Source organism: Montipora capricornis, chromosome 3, assembly GCF_036669925.1.
Source record: "Montipora capricornis isolate CH-2021 chromosome 3, ASM3666992v2, whole genome shotgun sequence".
Classification (NCBI taxonomy): domain Eukaryota; kingdom Metazoa; phylum Cnidaria; class Anthozoa; order Scleractinia; family Acroporidae; genus Montipora; species Montipora capricornis.
This window is the reverse complement of record NC_090885.1, coordinates 58,616,276-58,638,775: the sequence shown is the minus strand read 5'-3', so window position 1 is coordinate 58,638,775 and position 22,500 is coordinate 58,616,276. Positions and strand designations below refer to the sequence as shown.

Sequence of the window (22,500 nt, the reverse complement as noted above, 5' to 3'; positions counted from 1 at the left end):
TGAAAATCGAGTGCATAAATTATCATCACCTTGATTAAAATCGCACCGTAAAATTTTTAAGAAATCAAAGGCGTTCGCTCCGAGTTTAGCAAGCATCAGAAAATGAAAGTTAAACATCTCAGTACGTGTCGATGAAGACAAATAACGACATCTAAGGAGTGAGAAAATCATTTCCGACTGGGTAAGTTTCAGCCTTTCGCTTGATACATTACCTTTTTGTCGATGGTAGTTTTATGTATAATTTTGTTTAAAAACTGATATATCACAATAAATTGTCACAATTGAAGAAAAAGATAAGGTTCCCAGCTGGTGTTTTGCTCTCAAGCAGGGAACACTGTTTTGGCATTTTGATTTTGGCGATCAGCAAACCGCGGGGTCAAGATTTCACACCTTCAGCCTAAACTAACATTCTAAAAGACTCCAACCAAAAGGGAATGATTTCCGAATGTCGGCAGGGGTTCCTCTTGTTTAAACACAAATTATACTTGAGGAAACCAAGACTTGTTGTGAGAATCACCACATTATGTTTTTTTTCTCAAATGTTAAAAATTGGAATTAGAAAAATATGCCAAAGGAAGCGTCTTAAAAAAATTGTCGTCGGGATACGTGAGACGAAATATCTTCTGTGCTTTGCAAAAAAAAAAAAAAAAAAAAACCTTATCGCAGCAATCCTAGCACTTTTTTTTGGCAATCCAGTTGAGACTGTTGAGTCTTGCATGCTTAAAAGATACCTTTGATGTGCGCAAGGAGCCAAGTACAAAATTCAAGTTTAAAACAAAAATTTAAATGTACCTCTAAACAACTGAACGAAGAAACCTCTTTTAATTATTTACACATTAGGTCGTGTTTCAAGCCAAACTTCTCAGTTTAATACACACAAAAAGTGCATACCATTTCGTGCAGCTAAGGTGTTGGTGCATGAGAAAGTGAGCGTGTTTTCATCAGCATGGAGTGCACCTCACATTGAAGAAGTAGGTTTTCTATATAGTACTAATAGCTTGTTTGTTCACTCATCCTATGAAGTGGTCGAATAGAAATTCGGATTATCTACTTAACAATCGACGAGTTTTGCTAAAACCATTAACACTTTTCTGTATAACTAAAACAGTGAAATGTTTACTTAAATTTCAGTAAAGGTGCTAATGTAGAGAGAGAGTCACTAGTACGGTAAAACAGAAAATACAGCAAACACTTTTTCTGTGCCAATATTCATTTTTTCGCTTCGCTTTATGGCTGGTCCTGACCGTGAAAATGTTTCGCAAAATATAAATAAAATTAAATTAAATGATCGAATTGACTTGAGTGGGTAAACCAAAAAAACTATAAAGGTCTAGTAAAGAAATAAGCTTTAGCTATTTTAAACAGAGGATAACTTGAATCTAAAAGTCAATTCTATTTTGGGTCGCTTTCGTATAATACTAATCTTATGCTTAGCAAAGGAAATTTTGATTGCAGATAGTTTAAATCGTCAATACTTACAGCTCCCATCGGCTTACAAGGTCCTACTTACATGCAGAAGACCCTGACTTATTTACTAACTTATTTACTATGCGATAGCAGTATGAGTAAAAGTTCACACTGAGAATGAGCTGACAAGTCGAGAAAAGCTAACTCTTCCACACAATCTCTCTCAGTCGGTCCTTTTCTCTACGTCTGATCGTTCTAAATTCTTAAAAAAAAAAAGGAAATAAAAGCTGTGATAAATGGACGACAGACGAACTGTGTAAGTACAAATTGATAACAAAGCCCTAGTATAAAATAAATACTCCGTCTTGTGGAAGTTGTGGGTTGCGTTTCATATACGCAGCTTATCAAACGATTTGAAAAAAAAAATCACTCTACTTCCAACAGTACTTAAATCATTATATATTTAAGACATTGACATTGATGTTCTTGTGTTTATGTGTATCCTTTCAATGCAAATTTTAAAATTATGGCTTGAAATAAAGGTATCATGAAGTGAAATTGCAACGATAACTCATAAAATTCTTATTTGCGGTTTCTCTTTTGAAGAGTTTTGCAAAGGTTGGTTGGGTTAATAATATCAAATTAAAACTCTCGACGTGTTATTTTAAATTGCCTTCTCTTCGAGAATCAGAACTGATGCGTGACCGAAGTTATTCTCTTATCAGAGGTTCAATTTTAAATTGGATAACTGCTTAAAGATCTAAGCGGGATTATACACTTTGACGATATTTTTTACTTCCGAAAAGAAGGAGGAAATGGCTTGCGACGAATAAAGACGATCAGTTGTACGTGGGTTTAGAAAAGACTTCCAGCTATGTCGTGTGGGTAGTGTTACAAAAGGCCTATTCTTCTCGACAAGTGCGCCAAGTTATTAACTTACAATTAAACACGCCGTCTTATGCGAAATTACACCGCTGATGGATCAAGGAGAGCAAAAATGGTTGAATTGTCAATGAACCTCTTGTTAACTAAAGACCGTTGACGCATTTAAACGGCATGATAAGAAAGTTCATAAATCAATCAATACATCCCAGCACGTACGCTTACGATGCTAATTTTTGTTCGCTTTATATTTCAGTACTTGGACGCAACAGACGGTTGCGCGTAGAAGCTGACCAAAGGTAACATGAATAACACAACATTAGATGGACCACTTGATGTCTTTGACGAACATATCGCTTCTCGAATTGTGCGCCTTATTCTCTACCCTGCGGTCTTCATCATTGGCGTGATTGGAAACTCAATAGTTTGCGCATTGATTCTCAAAGCCAAGAGTAAACAATTCCGTTCGGCCGAGGGCTACTTCATCCTAAACCTCGCCTTTTCGGATCTACTGGTCATCTTTCTGTATCTCCCATTCGATCTCGCCTACTTAGAAAACCACGCCATATGGCCGTTTGGGTTTGTTCTTTGCAAGCTCATCAACGTTTTGACTTCTATCTCTGTCACGGTTTCGGGCTCCATGCTAATCTGTATTGGCTTTGAACGCTACACTACGATAGTTAGGACCCTGACAGGCCGCCTTAGCAAGAGAAAGGCCTTGGCCATGGTGACATTCAGCTGGATCTATTCCTGTCTCGCGCAGATACCATACGTGTTTGCGTTACAAGTGGAACCTGACGGAACATGCCTGGTAGCCATAGAGTGGTGGCCTAGCCAAGTGGCTATGAATCTCACATACATCATGGCGATCATTATGCCTCAGTTTGTAATCCCAGCGTTTTGCTTAACTTTCTTCTACCTTAGGATTGTTTGTCACGTTTGGAAAGCTCACAGACTGAACTCAAAACGGGGGATTTACTCTAATACAAACGTCGCGGAAAAACGCGTCAGACAAAACCGGAAAACAACCAAGTTATTGACTGGACTAGTGTTGGTGTATGCTATTTGCATTCTCCCACACATGGTTATCATCATAAGTATTATGGCGAACCCAGCTTTGCTCTCGTCGAACTTCACGAGACAGTTGTACGAGTTTGCGAGGCTTTTGAAGACAGCTAACAGTTGTTTTAATCCCATTCTGTACACATTGCTGATCCGCGGCTTTAGAAACGACTTAAAGAAAATGTGCTGTAACAAGGCTAAATCAAACACCAACTCCTTGTCAAAAAAGTTTTTGAGGTCTTCGCCCGAAATCCGTCGACCTGAATACCACAAAACCCTCTCACCTTCTCAAGCTAGATTCCAAGGAACCATTACAGTGAAACTGGAGAATGGTTACGATTGTGAACGAGAAGATAGAGTGTAGCAACGCATCGACACCTGGAACATTTCTCACTGGTATGGTAGCGTAATGATGACTTCTCGTCGCGACTTGCATCGTGGTTTCTGTTACCCGAGTCAAACGGTTTGGGTAGAAAAGGGAAGATGTTCTCCTTCTCCTTCAAAATTTCCGCCTCCGTAAGATCTTACTCTCTTTCGCAATCTCTGGTTCGCTTTTAAAAGTTTGTGGCAGTAACGATATCTCCGCAGTTACAAACTGGACGCTTAACGCCATTTAAACTGGAACTAATCGTTACGGTTTAGTCTTAATTCCCTTTGAGGTGAAAACTGTCATAGAAATGTCATATGTTTTTAACTATTACTTAACTTGCCAAGCCGAAAATGTGAAAACAATGCTTGAGGCGAACAGCCGGGCCCACGGTGGCGTGAGAGCAATGTCCGCGAGACATACCGACTAATGTGTACAAAGAAGTTAACAAATATTCGACGAAGCCGGACTGGATACCAAGTGCTGACTAATCGCTCACTTACATTATCATTTTAGTAGTTATTATTACATAATTTATCAAATTCTGATATTGCATATCTTTACTTATTACTTCACTGTATCCCAGTTCTTTCATTAATTGACGCCCAATATACCTCTGTTTGCCCCTGAATGTAAAATGATCATAGAATGTCGTTCCGATTAAAAATGTTTGGCGGGAAATCCACGGTTGCCGACAAAAAAAAATGGACAAAATGATATGGGAATTTATTAAAACAATTTGTTCTCGCCTTTGGCTTTAGACCACCTCGACGCCAACCTAGCTTTATGGGATATAAAAACTATACTCGATTACAATTACTTTCATGCGGTGCTGTTGTTACAGTGTAAAGAGTGATCAGTAGATACTGATCATTGTGGTAATACCTCTTAATACTATTAAGTGGCGCTGAACTGTACAATGTTGTGCGAAATACTTTTATCTCTTGACCAGAAGACCTTCCTGGTATTGGCATGCAGACGTCCTTGGACAGTTTCCTTGTTTTCACACGAAATCGAGCTTTCACAGAGAAAACAAAAATGAGCCTCGGTTCAAGCTGAATTTAATGCTCAAGGCTGTCCAGGGATATATAATTGCTGTTTAGTCTGGAGATATAACGTTGTAGCCAGCCGAATAAAAGATAACCAATTGTACATCGTGTAGTTGCAACAAGTCCTAAGATTTCATTGCAAATGAGTATTGCACCATAGCCATTCCAACCGATTGGAATTAGAAGCAGGCTTTTTCTATCCTCATCAACTGAGCATCCCATCTTATTAAGCCGTAAGGTGAGTTTAGTTAGGCGTTAAATGTCGATTGTGATTTTTACACTGGGTGTCGACTTCTCCCTCGTGGGGCAAGTCTGAAGTTTATCAGGGTCTATGCCGTGGCGCTGAAAATAGGAAAACCCTAACCAAAGGATTACCTCCAATAGAGCGCTTTAGATGCTTTCAAAATGTACTTCATACCGAGGAATGTTTTGTTGTAAATTTTGTTTTTATTTTTGTTGTGTGTGTCGCTTCAGGTTCACCATGAATGGGGTCGAAAATCGTCCATACGTGCGTTGACTGAAATTCCCATATTGGAAGTGAGCACATTAAATCACGCGTTTAAATCCATTTGCACGTTGTGGTGTACAAGGTGACAGGGTGATTTTAAATTGACGAGACGGGTCAAGGAACATTTCGTCACGTTTGTAAGTGATAACGCGCGGGCATTTAATACTTTCGAAATCCTCAACATCACTGTCTCAACTTGACAAAATGAGAAGGTTTGCGAAATGTTGCAGTTAAAAGAAATCAAGTGACTGCAACGTGTGACTTTTTATGTTTTAAAATCTCAGTACTCGTCAAAGAAAACTCCCTTGCACAAATGCTGCAGTGGTACAATCTTCGTAATACTTGAATGGAAGAATCGTGATTGGGGGTTTTTCCTGTCGTTGGTAATGGCGCATGGTCAGTTATAACCGGTTCCCGGCTCAAAATGGCGGGCTCATTTTGTTGGCATTCTTCTTGATGCTGTAACTTTTCCAAGACTGTTACCAACATTTTTTCCCCGCATTTCTCGCAGCGCCAATGCTTACTGATGTACTGAGCAGCGGCAGAAGAAGCCTCTGCCATCACAGAGTCTTGTAGACAGTTGTAGGTTAGGTACTCATTCACACGAACACCTCCTTTAATTGGATGCGGCTCACAGCCAGATGCAAATGCGACAACGGTTTCCGTTTCGTCGTCATGAAACCTTTCTCCGTTTGGACCAAAGTATAAATGCTGGTTTTCTGAAGGGAGCAGCCGTCGAAGCGAGTACCGGAAGTTGCTGTCCAGAAATTCTGACAGTTTCTTTGCCAAAAGAACCTCAAGATCACGTTCTCTGTTCCGTCGAGTTTCAGACTTGCGTTCCAGCCCTTCATTCTTCTTTTTTGAATCGAATCGAAGCTTTAGTAAACGCGTCCACGTGGCACGAAGCTGCTGGACGGCAGTTAGCATCGTCTGCCCAGTGGCACTGTCCAGCAGACAGATTTCAAGCCAGCTATCAACAATAAGGCGTGTTAGATCAGCGTTCGTGTCCAAGGCTTGCGCAAAAAGCACAAGAGTCTGGAGGGCTGGGACTCGCATGGCGTTTACCAAATATGGCTTGTTTGTCTCTAAAAGAGAGACAAATGCTAACAATTGGTGGTTGCTGGAGTACTCGGCCTTAGATTTTGACGATGACGAAGGTTGATAAGGGGTGTCCGCGGGCTGAAGCAGGTCTGGACGAGTGGCATAGACACTCGTAGGGTGAACAAGAAGAAACTGTTTCGACTGACTGTGAAATAACTGTTCTGAGTCCCTCTTACATGTGTTTCCCTCATCAGGGATGGCAAAGTTTGGATACAGACCACTGCAGAGAATTATCTTAAGCAAATTGATTTCTCGCAATGTAAAGCTGCGTCTGGCCATACTTCCGGCCTGCAGTTTGTCAAGGTCATGAGTCAGTTTAAACTCAAGATCTCGGATATCCGTGCAATCGTCGTTTTCACTTCCGGCGTGCTCATCTTCGTCCAACTTCAACATTTTAGTCTTCCTTGAGGACTTCCGGTGGTCTCGTTTTAGTTTTCTCAATTGACGCCTTATGTCGTCCTCCCGGTCGTTCTCGAAGTTGCCGTCGGTGTCCCGTCTCTCGGGATCCAACAAACGATGATCCTGTAGCAACTGCTCGAATTGTCGCTTAAGCTTGGACATCTCATAGAAACGTTGCTCTTCTAAAGCTCGCCTCTTGCACCATTTTCGTGATGAACCTTCGCGGCTTTTAATCTTAAAAGGAAAACAATGTGGATATAAAGGAGCTCACGCGTGAGAACGTTGCCTTAAAACTTAAAGGGAAGTACGGTCTAGAAAAAGCTTCTTTAAATTACGAAACCTTTTCCCCAGGAATTCGAAAATAATTGCCGTTTTGTCCAGTTCCCTGTAAAAATGTGACAAGAGTACTTTGAAGTTTGACAAGAGTACTTTGAGTACACTGATGAAGGGCACAGTTCAATAGTTAGTAGGCCATGTAGGCCATAAGTGCGACAGAAACTCAAGTCACTTATAGATTTTCTAGTCAATCGAACTAGGCGGCAAAAATGAGCCAAAGCAAATGTAAATAAGACAAAACCTTGAACATGCGACAAAGAAATATTCGACAAGCGTACCTTTTTCACTTCCTTCCTTCAGCGACAGCCGTCTTCGATACTTCAGCAAACGTATTTGTTTGCTTTCACATGGGGAAGCGTTTAATTTAGAATAAAAATTTGGTTTAAACAACGGAGTTGATAATGTAAATTGGTCACCGTACAGAGATTCTAAAAGCTGACGTTTCGAGCGTTAGCCCTTCGTCAGAGCGAATCCAGGACAAAGGGCTAACGCTCGAAACGTCAGCTTTTAAAATCTCTGTACGGTGGCCAATTTACATCATCAACTCCGTTGATAAAACCAAATTTTTGCATACTACTTCCCCACCGACGCAGCACCACAGTTTCTTTAAAAACTACCCCCTTCATTAATTTACAATAAGCCGACGAAACTTTCAGATGTTGCTCAATACACGTTGCAAGGCTCTTTCACATCAATTACCGCTTTTGGGGTGTACGCTTTCGAAGGGGATGAAACTAGACACAAGTCTAGACTTGTGAACACACATAAAAATTACAAAAACCGAAGCTTACACCAGAAAATTAAAATTTAAAGAAAAGTTGGCCGCCGAAAATAAAACGTGGATGGATTCCTCAAACGTGAAAAACCTGACTGCTATATTGTCTGTTCGGGTCTGTCATTTTACCAAGGAGGACTTCAAGCGGGATCTTCAGGTATATGAATATTGGTCTTGGTGACATTCGCTTCATACGGAAATCTAAGTCAACTAGTCCAAAATATCATTATATTGAAGCGTAAAAACTGAATCAAGCCATATATACACGACTTTCACTGTTATGCGCTAATAAACCTAACTTGAAATGTGGTTAAATTTTGTTCGCAGTATAGATACTACTGAAACGATTTACTCTTACCATTTGATGAAAATATATAAATCGATCGTTTGTTTTGCAGTTGAAACAGGGATCTCGTAGAAAGCCACGGTAGACAGATTAAACTTGATTTCCAGGCATTTATTTCACAGCAATGAGCGCGGGATAGCACTGCAAGCTCTCTTTCGCTTCGTAAAACTCCTGCATATAACTCACATATAAAACCCTGTTTAACGACCACGAGGTAAATCTGTGGAGCCAATATTGGACACCTTAAGATCGACGTTTACCGCGGACCGCAAACCGCGGTTTCAGGTTTGCCGTTTGCCTTATGCCTCTTTCGTGTATTAAGACACAATTTAGCCTCTGGATTAAGATTCAAGTCTACAAAACATTGCTCTCCTCGCCTGTGTTTTCTTCTTTACATCAAGTACATTTAGTGATCCGGAGAAATCCTTGACTATTGCTACGTCATAGCCTCGTTTGCATACACAAAAACAAAGATGGAGGATTTCAATTTAAATTTGCCTCTTTTTGAAGCGTTATTCTTGGCTATTTAAACACTGCATTCAGTCCAAATGAGTGGTCAAGTATGACAATACAGGTAAAGAACTTTCGATTCAGAGAAACTTTTTCTAGACCGTACTTTCCCTTTAAATTCGCTCTATTGTGCCGTCTACTCCTAAAAACAAAAATTAATTTTAATTTTCCGTGGCGGACGGAAATGAAATGAGACCTTTCTCATAGCCTTCTCTCTTCCCAGAGAGTAAGACACCAGAAGAGACGGATGAAATTCAGGCTTACTTTTTGCTGTCTGGGGTTTATTATAGAATTGCAGGACGGAATTTGGAAGAAAAACAGTGCCATGGACAGCCTTGCGTCCTGTAGCTTGAGTTACAAAGAGTTAATAATTAAAGAGGTATTGGCAATTCAAAATCTACTGACCAAGATGTCAATAAACCCAGCCAAGGTCGGCAAATGTTAAGATTGAGCTGCGACTTGGGAAAATTGAAGGATGGCTGGTTCGTACGTTGAAAACTCTTCTCTGGACGGTTTGAGAGAGTTGATCAATGACCAATTCTCTTAATCTCATAAACGTTTCTAGATTTGCTTCACACGGTCACAAGGTTTGGACTCACTGGGAGACTAATTAAGCAATAGAGGACGCTTTCCGTGTTTCCATAGCCTCATCTAAATACTCGGGGGATTTGGGAGAATTCGAGACAGTTATGCAAACCCGAGACACAGTCGAGGGTTTGCATAACTGTCGAGAATTCTCCCAATTCGCCCGAAAGTTCAGATGAGGCTATGGAAACACGGAAAAAAGTCCTCTATTGCCTTTATAAATTTTTCTCAAAGATAATTCGACAAATGAAGGAAAATGTTGGGTTTTTACTTCCGGATTGATACAGATTTTCTTGATACACGCTCATATTTCTTACCAGCCAATCAAAATGCGCGTCTGACAACACATAACCAATCAAAATCCGTGTGATGTCACAGCGGTGTTTCCATACTGTCATCTAAACACAGCTATTGGCCAATGAGAGTGCGCGTGCTATCGTAATTGCATCTGACGTCACGGCAGCCATGTTGGTGGAGAGAACAATTAACGAAATAGTCTTTTTGGAATATGCAAAACTTGAGCTACATTTCTCTATTGTTTTGGCACCAACATGGCCGTCCTATTACGTGAGTGCAATCAAAGAATATTTAACCTTACATTGAAGCACCAGTGTGTCTGCAACAGTTTCGACACCGCTAAGAATGGACCAATTTCGATATATTAAAATTTATCCAAAACAAAAGGCATCATCTCGAGGCTCTGGAGAATAAACTCATACAAATCCTTATATTTATTCCCCAGAGCCTCGAGATGGTGTCGTTGTTTTTGACTGAATTATTGGTCTATTATGCTATTGTTCGAAGCTCACCTATTCTGTGTAACTATAAACTAACCTGTAACCATTCATCATAGGCGTTTAGGAGGGTAAAGGGGTCACCATGATCGGACTCCAAAGGTTGTCTCAGTGACGTCACATCCGGGTCATGATCCAGTCTCCGGGTGAAAGGAGACTGGACACTAAGAGCAGTGGAAATGATCATAACGGGCTCAATTACGTGAAACACTGAACCAATCAGCAACATCTTTCCGATGACGACATCGACGGGTAGTTGAGCCAGCATTTGGCCAATCGGAGTTAAGCTCTCACTATCTGCTAAGGCTCCTTGCTGCTTGAGAAAGTGGATTGAATTTTCAACGTTTGAGGGAGGGGGTGGTTCTATGAATGGAAACTCTCGTATGTGAGTTACGCCGAGCGATACCATTTGTAGGATAATAGAGTCCAGAGGAACGCGCTGAATCTCAGGAGTGGTGTATTGTGAGAAGGCTTGATAATCGTTCTCGGAATATAGACGAAAGCACACACCTGGGCCGGTGCGACCTAACAAATAAGGGAACCAGAACAAAAATAAGGAGTGAATTATTTAATGGCTTCACGGTTGAATATCAGCATTATTGGCACTTCACTTTTGGAGGTAAATTCTTAAATGCAGAAACCATCAGTTCTTAGTGCAGTCCAGTCTACATGCTTTAAAATCTGAGTTTTGCCATCATCCACTAACTTAAATAATGCTTTTTCCCTCTCTGTGGAGAGCACAAATTATTCCCCTCCAGTTTTTCTGCTTTGTATATGTAATCGCATGGGCCATTTCACGCGTATTTTCAAGATTTTCACAAAATTCGCGATTAGGGCAATTTGGAAAACTTGTTTATCACACAAAGGGCAAAATTATTGAGGGAAGCCCGTTCAGTGCCGGGACAAGTGACAATGCCACGCTCCCATTTGGGTAAAGTTCAATTCAATAAATCGTTGATGTTAACAGAACAGCGCTTAAAGTGTATTTTATATGTGTAATCTGGAAGAAGATTCTCTTATAACTTAAGCAACATTTTAATTTACTGTTGACCAATCAGGATCAAGTAATCATGCCCTCTTGATTACCAAAAGTGCCCTCGTGATTAAGGAAAAAAGCCCTCCTTCTCAGCCAATCAGCATTCAGTAATTTTGCCCTTTATGTGATAATTAATATAATTTGAATAATGTAAGAGAGGAAACCCAAGTATGTCAAGGCTGGATGACTTATTCACTGATATTAACAAAATTTCCTTTTAATTTGAATGAGAGGAGAACCAAAAACAAAAAAAAAACTGAGCTGAGGGTCAGTGCGAGAGTTGACATTTCGAGCATTAGCCATTCGCTATTCGCATTGACATGCAAAGGGGATAACGCTCGAAACTTCAGCTTTCGAATAGCATTACGGTACTCAATTTGCCATAGTTGATAAACCCATCTGTGTTTCACATCCCCACCAATGCCACACGACCGCTTCTTTAGAAACTATAGAAACTAATAACATGGGCGACAAATTACCCCTTAATTTTGGCGCGAAACTTCAGCGTTAATTTATAATTTCACATGTGAAATTACAATTTTGCCATGGCAATTTTTCCTACAGTGCCAAAATGTCTCTTTTGGACAAAACGCGCAAGAAATTATTCCCTTATTTCACTCGTCACCATTTTATTACCCATACTTATCGCATACGGGGCAAAATTACTGAATTGCGATCGGCTCAGACGGAAGGAATCACGAGGTGCACTTTTGGTAATCAAGAGGGCATGATTACTTGATCCTGATTGGTTAACAGTTGCTTATCCAGAACTTCTTCCAGATTGTCACTCTGACTGAACTTCTTTTTGTCCACATGTAAAATACATTTACAGGTAGGACCATGCGATTACATATACTAAACCCTTTACCCATTAAGGGTAAATACAGTTTCTGAAGGCTCTCGGTTCCCAATCAAAAGAACTCCTAATGTTTCCTATTGAGTTCTGACCTAGGAATAACTTTGATCAGCACTTCTCTTCTTTGGCTGCCAGGAGGACAACTAGAATATGACAGAATTGTTGATAACAATGGACTGTGGACTAAAACAACCACATTTAGGAATCAACAAACCTGCTCTTCCCTTTCGCTGTTCAGCACTTGCTTGACTGATCCAGAATTCACGTAGTCGCTGCATTTTAGCCTCAGGGTCAAAACTCATCTCTTTGACCTATAAAAAGCACGAAACATTTCCCCATTGTACCTGGTTGAGACTTCTTTAGAGTTATAAAGGCAATCCGTTCAGTTAAACAAAAGGTTTCGTCGGTAATTTAAAATTGTAGTTGTTGTTAGTTATAACAGGCTATTTAGAGGTGGCATGAATTCTTATCGGTAATGTTAGATTTTCAGTACGAATGTAAAATTAATGGTAACTTGCAGAAGCCATGGCACGTCACTTAAAGCAATTTAGTGACACGCGAGATTACTGTAAAATACCATGGAACATCAACGTAAATATAAGAAAGACTATATCGTAATATGGTGCCTAGATAGGGAGAGATACATGTAGGAAGTAGGGCTGGCGCAGTGTTTGAGAGCACTCCCTCATCTATATGGACCGGGTTCGATTCCCAGACTTGACGTCACACGTGGGTCGAGTTTGCATGTTGGTTCTCTTCTCTGCTATAGACCGAATGCATAAATGGCGGCCAATAAAATATTCTCTTGTTTATGTGCTAATTAGCCTCACTAGCCTCGTTTGTATGGACAAAATACAAAAGAAATGTTGCTTGTGAACGAGGCTAGCGAGTCTCATTAGCACATTAACAAAAGAATACATTTTTGGCCACCATTTATGCATTCGGTCAATAAGAGTTTTTCTCCTGTTTTCCCCTCTCGTCAAATACCAACCTGTGATTTGATACCAGTTAATTTTATTTGATTTGCTAAATACACTTGACACTTAAATAAAGCACATTGTTATTACAAGAAACACAAGCTCGAAACGGGTTGTATAGGATTGACCTGAACAAAAAGGAACTGATGATGATTCTGCAATAAAATATTTCGAGCTGGTGTGACACAAGATTTCTCCAAAACAGACCGAAACACTGCAACATAGCACCATTAGGGAATCGTCGTGCGAGTTGTTTTTGTCTACTAAATTTGCATAGTAAAGCTACCTTTCCAGAGTCAACGATGAACCTTATTCCGTCAATGGTGATAGAAGTCTCAGCGATGTTAGTAGCCACAACACATTTCCGTACTCCTTCAGGAGGAACATCAAACACCTGTAGAACATAACCATTTGTTACAAACTACGACTTGGGTGCAAATTAGCTTATAGCCAAAGCAAATGATACAAGAGAAATAGCAACCTTGTCTTGGTCTTCCACCGACAGTGAACTGTGAAGTGGCAAAATGATCCACCGGCGAGTCCGCTGTGCATACTCCCTGGCGGCGTCAACAACTGCTGAGATTTCTGACATTCCACTCAGGAACATGAGAACATCGCCGCGCTCATTCGACGGGTACTGTGACGGAAAAAGAGATGACATCCCTGTTTGATTTTTGTTTGCGAATACAAGATAGAGGGAAAAAAGTGGGGGAGGGGGTGGGGGTGAATAAGGGAGATAGGCATAGAAGAAAAACGAAAATCTAGTTTTACGAAACGAGTTCTCAGTGGCAAAGGTAAAGACGTTTCGACACAGGTAACCCAGGCTCACTGTGTGTGCCACATAGGTAAATATAGAGAACATATGAGGCGAAGTCTGGAAATTTGCAAGAAAATGGAAATAAAAATCGATGAAACTTACCATGTGGTGAGCTGTTGTCGTCTTTAATACGTACACCAAGCTCTCGTTGGAAAACAAACAACGAACCTTAAGAGGCCTATTATTTATTATAACGCTTGATACAAACCTTATGATCAATCAACTGCATTATCCTGAGATAAGGAGATGGATCGAGTCTCTCTGAGCGACTTGAGCTGTTCGAAAACTGTTAAAGATAAAAAAAAATAGAAGTTTCTTCAAAAGATACAGTCAATGAACAATCTTTTCTAGATTCTGGCTAAGACTTGTTATAAGAGCCGGCTGATCTCTGTCTCAATCTTCTATCCATCGGGTTGCCAAAAGAAGCTGATTTTTAATGACCTTTGGGTGGATCAAACGACTTGGACCCTAAGTGCTTTCAATAAGAGAAATCCAACAACCTTAGATCGCCATTTAACAAGAAAGCGGCTCTCGACGACATTCTTCATAAGCAACTGAACATTCACTTACCTCAACTTTTGAAGGTTGGTATCGTACTTCGATTGGAAATAACCGACCTGGAATCTAAAAACAGAAAACAAAAATAATGTTGAAAGATTCAGCCGGCACGACTTTCCTCTCCACAGCGCACATTGGATGAAGAGCTTGCTTTAATCCTTCAACCGTAAGGCTTTTCGACCGTTTGTTTTTGTTATGGAAATTCGCATTGCTTATCGTAGCGATCTGATTGGATTGAATTTCAGCTTTGACAAGATTTTCATATGTTTCCACGGCACGCATTGCCTGTCGGTTGAAGGTGGCCCTTTAAGCTAAACTTTTTAAGGTCTCACTCTAAACGAGCCTCACTGTTTCGTTAAGGCCCTATCGTCGTAAATTGAACTGGATTTGATTCCTTTGCGGTTTAGAAGAAGTAGACAAGAAGTAGGTTCAATAGCTGAATGCGAGCGATTTCGAATTAAATCCTGCTGAGCTTCGAACTTAACTCCCCTTTTGGTCTTCTTTGATGCAAAGGCGTCTTTAAGTGTTTTGAAGGTTTACTAAAATAGCGTGACGCTGCCCCTTTAAACACCTCGTGTTGGGAGTAAAATTGGGCGCGTATTTTATATCACGTCCAGAGTGGATCGGATACCTGATCACCTCTTGATTACGCCTATTTCTGGAAGTAACTGCACATATAAGCGGTATACTGCCAGTCAATGGAGACAATAAGTATGTTTTGTCTGGATCCTAAACCTCACATTTCTCTCACCTTAAGAATTTGCGCTTTTTTTTTCCGACCGTCGATAATTAGAACAGTTTCTCTCGCCAAGTATTGTCACCTTAGCCAATCAATATGCATTGCCAACGATTACGTCACAAGTGCGATCGGGACATAATTAGGTTTCGGGAAAGACTCACCGAACCCATGGGTACTAGCAGTTTATTCCTTGTCACTAGTAAATTGCTTTTCACTAGAACAATTTTTTTTCAAAGTTCAAGTTCAAAATTTGTTCAAAAGTTTTCAATTTTTTTTCAAAAGTTCAATTTTTTTTCTCAAAGTTTGTTAACAGAACAAATACGAAAAACAGATCATTGTGAAAATAACCGAACCTGAATAACTGGCGCTCCTGTGAAGTAACCCGCAAACAAGCTGAAAATAACAAAAGAGCAGGAATGATGTTTGGAGACGAGTTCTGCATGAGCTGTGCCTACAGACGTTTGAACCCGATAAAGCGCATGCAAATGACGTCACAGCGGAATTAATTTTCAAGTTAGTAAAAATTTTTTTTTTCCTTTACAAATGTACAATCACAAAGTTTGAGAAGTGCACGTAAACATGGCCAATTCTAGCTCCGAAAATTGCCTGCTTTGATGCAAAATCTGGTAACGCAACCAATTGAGAGAATGTCTTGACTTACAACGCCTCTATAAACATGCGTACACTTAAAGTTCAACCAGGCCCCAAAGGAAAGGAAAGCAAAGGAACTTTATTTAAGTGTCTAATCTTCTAGCGCTGTAGCGCACTAATCGGAGACATTGTAAATTGAAATTAGAAAGTAAACGCAAATCAGATCAAATTTTGGCTTTTGAGGAGAGGGGAAAACCGGAGTACCCGGAGAAATACCTCTCGGTGCAGAGTAGAGAACCAACAAACTCAATTCACATATGACACCGAGTCTGGGAATCGAACCCGGGCCACATTGGAGGAAGGCGAGTGCTCCCACCACTGCGCCATCCCTGCACTCCGGTTGTTCAAACGTTGGATAGCGCTATCCACCGCATAAATCACTATCCAGCGAATAAACACTAGCAAAACCAATTGAGTTATCCAGTGGATAATGATTTATCCGGCGGATAGCGCTATCCATCGTTCGAGCAACTGGGGCCAGAAGTATAACGTCGGACGGGATAGAAGGAAAAGGCGTATTGCAGTGCGTATCGTCAAGTTTTAAGATTTCTTAAAGAGGTGTTACTGTCCCATTTTGTTAGTAAAAATGAGGCACCTGATACACTCATTATTTTGGTTTTGTCTTAACCTTTTTCAGTTGAATTTGAATGGACGTTCCACAGCTTACGAATCCGTAATTTGAATATGCAACAATGCAAGGTACCGAGGATTGTTTGAAATGGATTCTTATTACGAGAACACCATTAAATCCGTTGGATATCGGCGCATTCTAGCTTATTACTTACTAGTAAGCCATTGGAGTTGCCAGGAAAAGCATAGAAAAGGAAAGGAAAGTAAAGGAACTTTATTTAAGTGTCAAGTCTTCTAGCGCTGGAGCACTAAATGGGGACACTGCAGCAAACTGAAATCAACAAATTAACGCAAATCAAATCAAATGTTGGTTGTTCCTTTTGGCCTCGATTTCTTACAGTCCGCCATTTTGGTCATTCGAGAAACGTGAAGGGTTTTTTGGTCGAGGCGAAGAGCATCACCTTCAACTCCAATTTCAAAACCGTTGAGTGATAGTCCGACTGTATAGGGTTATTTTTGAGCCTAAGAGCTACCCGGCGAAGGATAGTCCAATGCACTACAAATAAGCTAATTATTTTAAAAGTCTCCCGATCTTTCATCATGAGATTTTACCTGATGTTTATAGTGGCCGACATCAAAACCAGCTTCAGGTCTGCACGTGCCTGTAATAAGCCCCGTAACAAGCCCAAAAGAAAATCCCCGTGAATGTGTCGCTCGTGAACTTCATCCACAACAACAACACTGTATTGACTGAGAGTTGGATCAGAAGATAATTGACGCAGCAAAAGTCCTGCGGAAACAAAAAAATAAAAAAAATAAAAGTTTTGTCCGCGCCCTTTGCAATAACCTTAAACGAAATTATGGGCAGTACTGTAAAGTCAGCGTAAATGTTCGATGCGATGAACAGTAAAGTTGAATGGATGACTTTGATAAGTAATTGCTCAAAGAACAGAGTTGAGAAAATCCAAAAAAAAAAAAAGGGTTTAAACCGAACAAAAAACTCTGATGTTTTCAGGTCGATGTCCCAGTTTTTTCAACTTCTCGTCTTGAAGAAATGAACAAAATTTATTATGGATGCCGTTTTTTTCTGAAAAAATTTCCTTAATATCTTCCCCTCGGATTTTCAGGAGTATAATTTTATGCATGAAAACTACAAGTAAAGGGACTACTGACTATGACACGAACAAAGGTGACCAGGGATATGTTAAGTCTTGAACAAAAAAATGAAGAGCAAACCAGAGACCGTGAAGTTGCCAAGTAGCACAGGGAATTGAAAACAATAGATGAAATAACAACTAAAAGAAAAAAAAGAAAAATCATCGATTATTTATTCTACCTTCTGTGAGAAACAGAATCCTTGTGGCACGAGTTTTGCTGGCTTCAAATCGAATCTATGGTAAAATCATAATTAACAACAACAACAACAACAACAAAAAACAAGATCCGTAGCTGTGGTAACGGAAATATTAGAAACGGACACAGTCACACCAAATTACGATGCTTGAGGCTGAAAATTGCTTGTAAAGGAGGAGTTATGAAAAGCGATGTGGTCCAGTAGTGCTTACCGCGTTAGCTTTGCAAGCTATAGTGGAGGTTTCGATTTCCACTCATCTAAATAATAATAGAAGGCCAAATTACTCAATTATGATTGGTCAATCAAGGAAGGCTTTGTCCGTTATAGTGCTACTGTGATCAAAAACTCACTTATTTTTTCTTCAGATTTTAAAAGTGTGATTGCTCAACATTTGACTGGCGTACACACGCATTGCATTCTTACGGTAAACTATTGAGTCTTTTGACGTCATTTTCTCCTCGATCCAGCTCTCTCAAGGTTTTAAAGTTAGTAATGGCGGAACATTACACAGGAAAACTCCAGTTAAAATAAACAGGTGTCTTTTTAAAATCAAGGCTTAAAACTTCGATCAGTTGCTGTTTAGTTAACATAGTTTTGAAATCCAAAGAAAAATAAAAATGTTTTTGGTCATAGCAGCACTTTAATACGGGCCGTATTACTAAAATGCTACAAGCTAGTTCGTTGCTTGGTTGCGGTTATAAAATTTGGTTCACGAATTTTATCAATAGAATAGTTGACTCAGCTTACCTGCGTTTCGCTGTAGAGATGATAAACAAATTGAAAACTACATGTACTATCGAAAATGAAAACAAGAAAAAAAAGTCTAAACGTTTGGCTTTCCGCTTTTAAGAAAAGGTCAACAGAAAGAAAAAGCGGCGACGATTATGAACAAGTAATTGTACGGGTTCCTCTTAAGAAAAACGATCTTTAGTTTTACTCAGTCCCATAGGATTAGTTTTACATACTACTCACACGATGACTTTAAATTAGGAGCCCTGCGGGAAGGCTATCACATGCTTCACTCCCGCCCGACCAACCACTGAGTGTATCGCTTAAAGTGTTTCTTTCAAATGATTAAAATGGAACGCTTATTCTTTAGCTTGGCAGCTAAGAGCGCATTCAATATGAAAGAAGCATTTACATATTTACTTTTCATTTACCTGGTAGCCAACTTGAGTCCCGTATTCATTCAGTGTTTCATAGCCAACCCTCTTAGACAACGAGATACAGGCGATCCGTCGGGGCTGAGTGCAAGCAATGGCAGTGAAACCAGAATGCAAAAGAAACTGAGGAACCTGCAAGTACATGTAACCGAAGATCCACATGCTAGTGCAAGTATCCATGTTTCAACGGAAAAAGAGCTTAACTTTCTCTCCTCTACCGGAAACCATTGTGACATGATTCTTGTCTTTGATTAACTCCATACAATACATGTATGAAATTCTAGTCGTCTGTGGGGGCCCCCTCGAGCAGGAAAGGGTTTTTAAGTCCCCTATTGTCTAACCTGAGTTGATTTGCCGCAGCCCGTGTCTCCAGCAATGATCACCACCTGATTTCCTTCAATAGAATGCACAATCTGTTCCCTGAATTGGCTGATGGGCAGGTTTGCCTGATCCTTCTTCAGCTTGCATAATTTGGAAAACTTCATAACCACAATAAGTAGACAAAGAAACAAAAAAAAAGGCACTCTTAAGAATAGAAACAACTCACCAGAGTAGGGAAGTGGAGGGAAGTAGAGTGTAAAAGAATTATACCATAAAAAGAATCACTTTATTGAAGGAGTGCAGTGCATTGCAGTGCAGTGCAGTGCAGTGCAGTGGTTAGGGCGCTTGCCTTGAGATCTATGGATCCCAGGTTCAACACACGTTCTGGTCACTGGTAGTATTTGTTCCTGGTAGTCCCTGGTTCAACTTCTCAGCTGCACTTGTAAATAGCAAACTTGCTTGCCTCCGGCCAGTTGGGATTCGTAACAGTTGTTTTTTAATAATCTGTTCTGTCGTGATCGTGTTCATTGGGTCTTAAAAGCCCCTATGGGGAGTGGTCAATTGAGTATGTAATGTATTAATTTATGTATGTAAGGAGAAAGTACAAAGCTCAGCAGTCTTGGAGAATAAAGACCAATGCTGAATGATGATGATGATGATGATGATAATAATAATTTGAGCAATCCTAAAAGCTAACTACTGTAAATGCTTCTTTTTCTCCGTGAGACACGTTTGTTGAGATTTTTTAAGTGCAGCAAATTCGTATTACTGCGGCATACTGAGGCTTTGAAAGATCTTTTGAATTGATAAGGTCTAGTTAGGCTTCAAAACTAAATTTTCGGCTGTAAAACCGACTTGTCTTGGAAGGTTTTATTCACGACAGCCAAAACGCAGTTTGGTGGTCAGAAATGTAAAGTGTGAGTTCGCAGAATTATGAAAATCGCAGTAAGTAAAGCAAGATGCTTATCGGAAAATTCGCGTTAATTTAATGCATGTAAACGTAAACGTAAACGTAAACGTTTTCATCGCGTTGTCAACGTTCATTGTTAATTTCCTATAATAAGGTAATAATAATAATAATAATAATAATAATAATAATAATAATCACTATTATTACATTATATCTCAAACAAAAATTACACCTTTTGTTTTTGACAAAAATCAATGTAAAACAGCAGAATTGATTTGAACTCAGAAAATTCTTCTCTTGACAGATCTCCACCATTTCCCCTCCTTTTGCTAGAAGATGAATAAACTGCAAAGAAAAAAAAGTGGAATTACATGTAGGGGCACGAAAGATGTCAATCAAATTGAATAAAATAACATGGCTTTTAGTGTCAAGAATAACCAACTAGAGGTAATATGGCAGTTGAGTTTCAATAATATTAATTAGTATCGCGATCTTTTTATAGTTTTGCCTATGCGCGAGCCGTCAATATTTCGTGGTATTGCCGTCATTGCACTGAATTGGGTTGCTGACGTACGCAAACAAATACGTTTCGCAGGTAGAAAGAATTGAAATTTCGATCAGGCGTCGCTTGATTAGTTTACAGTTTTATTTATCCTTATAAATGATGGATTGCGATAAAAAACAAATTGCAATTTTGAGATGGCAATACCACAATAAATGTGGTATTGCCTATAATGTGGTATTGCCATCTCAAAATCGCAATTTGTTTTTAAAATTGGCTTTGAGGTCTTGGTGGATTTCAACATCTTTTTTTCCCTTAAAAATTACAAAATGCCTCAAGGGGTAGAATAATAACGTACATGGTTGAATTTTAGGCAATTCTTGATACCGACAGACAAAGCAGGTAGGAGGTTGATGATTTTGCAATGTATGAATAGAACAACTGAGCTCCTTTATGCACAGATGAGAAATACTAACAAAGATCAGCCTAGTCTTCCTTTAGTACTTCCGCCAAGACACAGTGGAATTATATTTATTGAATCATAATATGACATTGTCAAGCCTTCTGACCAATGGGACACTGTGTATATGAAGCTACAAAAACTACGTGTAAGCACACTAAGGTGAAGCTTCAAGCTCAATAATTGAGGGCAGCCAACTGGGGTTACGGGTCTACTGTATTTATAGGTCTTTGCCTAGCAAATGGAATGCCTAGCCAAACTTGGAGTCAGTGCAAGTGTGATCAAAGAACCAAAACAATGAAATATGAAAATTGCAAGGCATGTCTTACCGAATATTACCCTCCCACCCCCACCCTGCCCCCCCCCCCCCCCCCCTCAACTCCTACATTAAATTTTAATAGTCAATGTTCATTAGGAAGGTGGGTCAGAGAAGAAGAAATCTGCTCATCTATATTACAGTACACTGTACCTCTCTTTGATCCACTGGTACTATACTGTGTCACATCAGTGACATCTTTTGACAGGAGGGCCACATTTATTCTATATCTCCTGTCATATGATATGGGAAGACCAAGTTTACAAGATGTCTTCTTTTTTGATGAGTCTTCCTCTAAAAGTAATAAAAAATAAAGTTTCCAATGCAGATTCAAGGAAGGCACACTGAAGCCTCAATGTGAAGGATTTAGACAGACAGATTTCTTCATAGTAAGCAAGCATTAGTGTATCTAACTCTAACTGACAGTGTACACTTTCTCATCTATAATACCTATTGAGTGAACTTTATATGATATCTTTTTCCTGTCTGATCTCTCCAAATTTACAAATACATGAAAAAGGAAGTTCAATGAAGCATTGGTTGCCGCTGCCACATACAAGAGGTACCAATTTAGCAAGAGGTAAATGTACCTCAATCCAATAAAGAGAGCTTATAGTATGAACAAGTTATAGGACCTAAATACTGCAGATTAACACTTATGTTATTTTCTTTCAGCCATCTCATTTGAAATGGGTAACTGGGCTCGAAATAACGGCTGGTCAACTGACAATGTCCGAACTGATTTGGGAGTTGACCGGTCAACCTTTCGTCTTGCTGGTCATGTTGACCGGTCACATTTGATCGTATTGAAAATGAAATAAATTAAAATTTCCATGCTGTTCAGTTGTTTCAGTTGTAGCAAGTAACTGTGTATTGCCATTTGTGTAACATTGATCTGTAATCCTGGGTGAAACGCAACAAGAACCATTGTTGACAATGAGTGCTTTAAAGCTCTAAGCAACCCCTTTTTCAGAAATATATAATGCCTCTGTTTTAAGAGTTATTTATTTTATATAATTTGACAGGCCAGAAACGGTATGTGACCGAGCTAAAATAAATTTGGCCAGTCATCGTGTCCAGAGACTCTCCGGAAATTATTTCGAGCCCTGGGTACTAATAGCTTAATTACTGTACATTTTCGAGACAATA

General features: G+C 39.7%; 2 protein-coding genes across 2 annotated transcripts in view; one reads left to right on the top strand and one right to left on the bottom strand.

The window, feature by feature from the left end:
- LOC138043502 (RYamide receptor-like) overlaps nucleotides 1–4,873 on the top strand; it is a 17,022-nt gene extending 12,149 nt beyond the window's left edge. The window contains exon 2 of the mRNA XM_068889797.1: nucleotides 2,546–4,873. Coding sequence (XP_068745898.1) covers nucleotides 2,594–3,715 — 1,122 coding nt within the window. The 5' untranslated portion in view covers nucleotides 2,546–2,593 and the 3' untranslated portion in view covers nucleotides 3,716–4,873. The remainder of the gene's footprint in view (nucleotides 1–2,545) is intronic.
- Nucleotides 4,428–22,500, bottom strand: part of LOC138043501 (probable ATP-dependent RNA helicase DHX34) — an 18,815-nt gene continuing 742 nt past the window's right edge. Inside the window, exons 3-16 of the mRNA XM_068889796.1 lie at nucleotides 21,505–21,645; nucleotides 20,306–20,418; nucleotides 19,184–19,321; nucleotides 18,840–18,974; nucleotides 17,662–17,716; nucleotides 16,938–17,115; nucleotides 15,458–15,497; nucleotides 14,378–14,431; nucleotides 14,016–14,093; nucleotides 13,472–13,627; nucleotides 13,277–13,384; nucleotides 12,228–12,324; nucleotides 10,162–10,646; nucleotides 4,428–7,009 (exon numbers count right to left, since the gene is read on the bottom strand). Coding sequence (XP_068745897.1) covers nucleotides 5,516–7,009; nucleotides 10,162–10,646; nucleotides 12,228–12,324; nucleotides 13,277–13,384; nucleotides 13,472–13,627; nucleotides 14,016–14,093; nucleotides 14,378–14,431; nucleotides 15,458–15,497; nucleotides 16,938–17,115; nucleotides 17,662–17,716; nucleotides 18,840–18,974; nucleotides 19,184–19,321; nucleotides 20,306–20,418; nucleotides 21,505–21,645 — 3,272 coding nt within the window. The 3' untranslated portion in view covers nucleotides 4,428–5,515. The remainder of the gene's footprint in view (nucleotides 7,010–10,161; nucleotides 10,647–12,227; nucleotides 12,325–13,276; nucleotides 13,385–13,471; nucleotides 13,628–14,015; nucleotides 14,094–14,377; nucleotides 14,432–15,457; nucleotides 15,498–16,937; nucleotides 17,116–17,661; nucleotides 17,717–18,839; nucleotides 18,975–19,183; nucleotides 19,322–20,305; nucleotides 20,419–21,504; nucleotides 21,646–22,500) is intronic.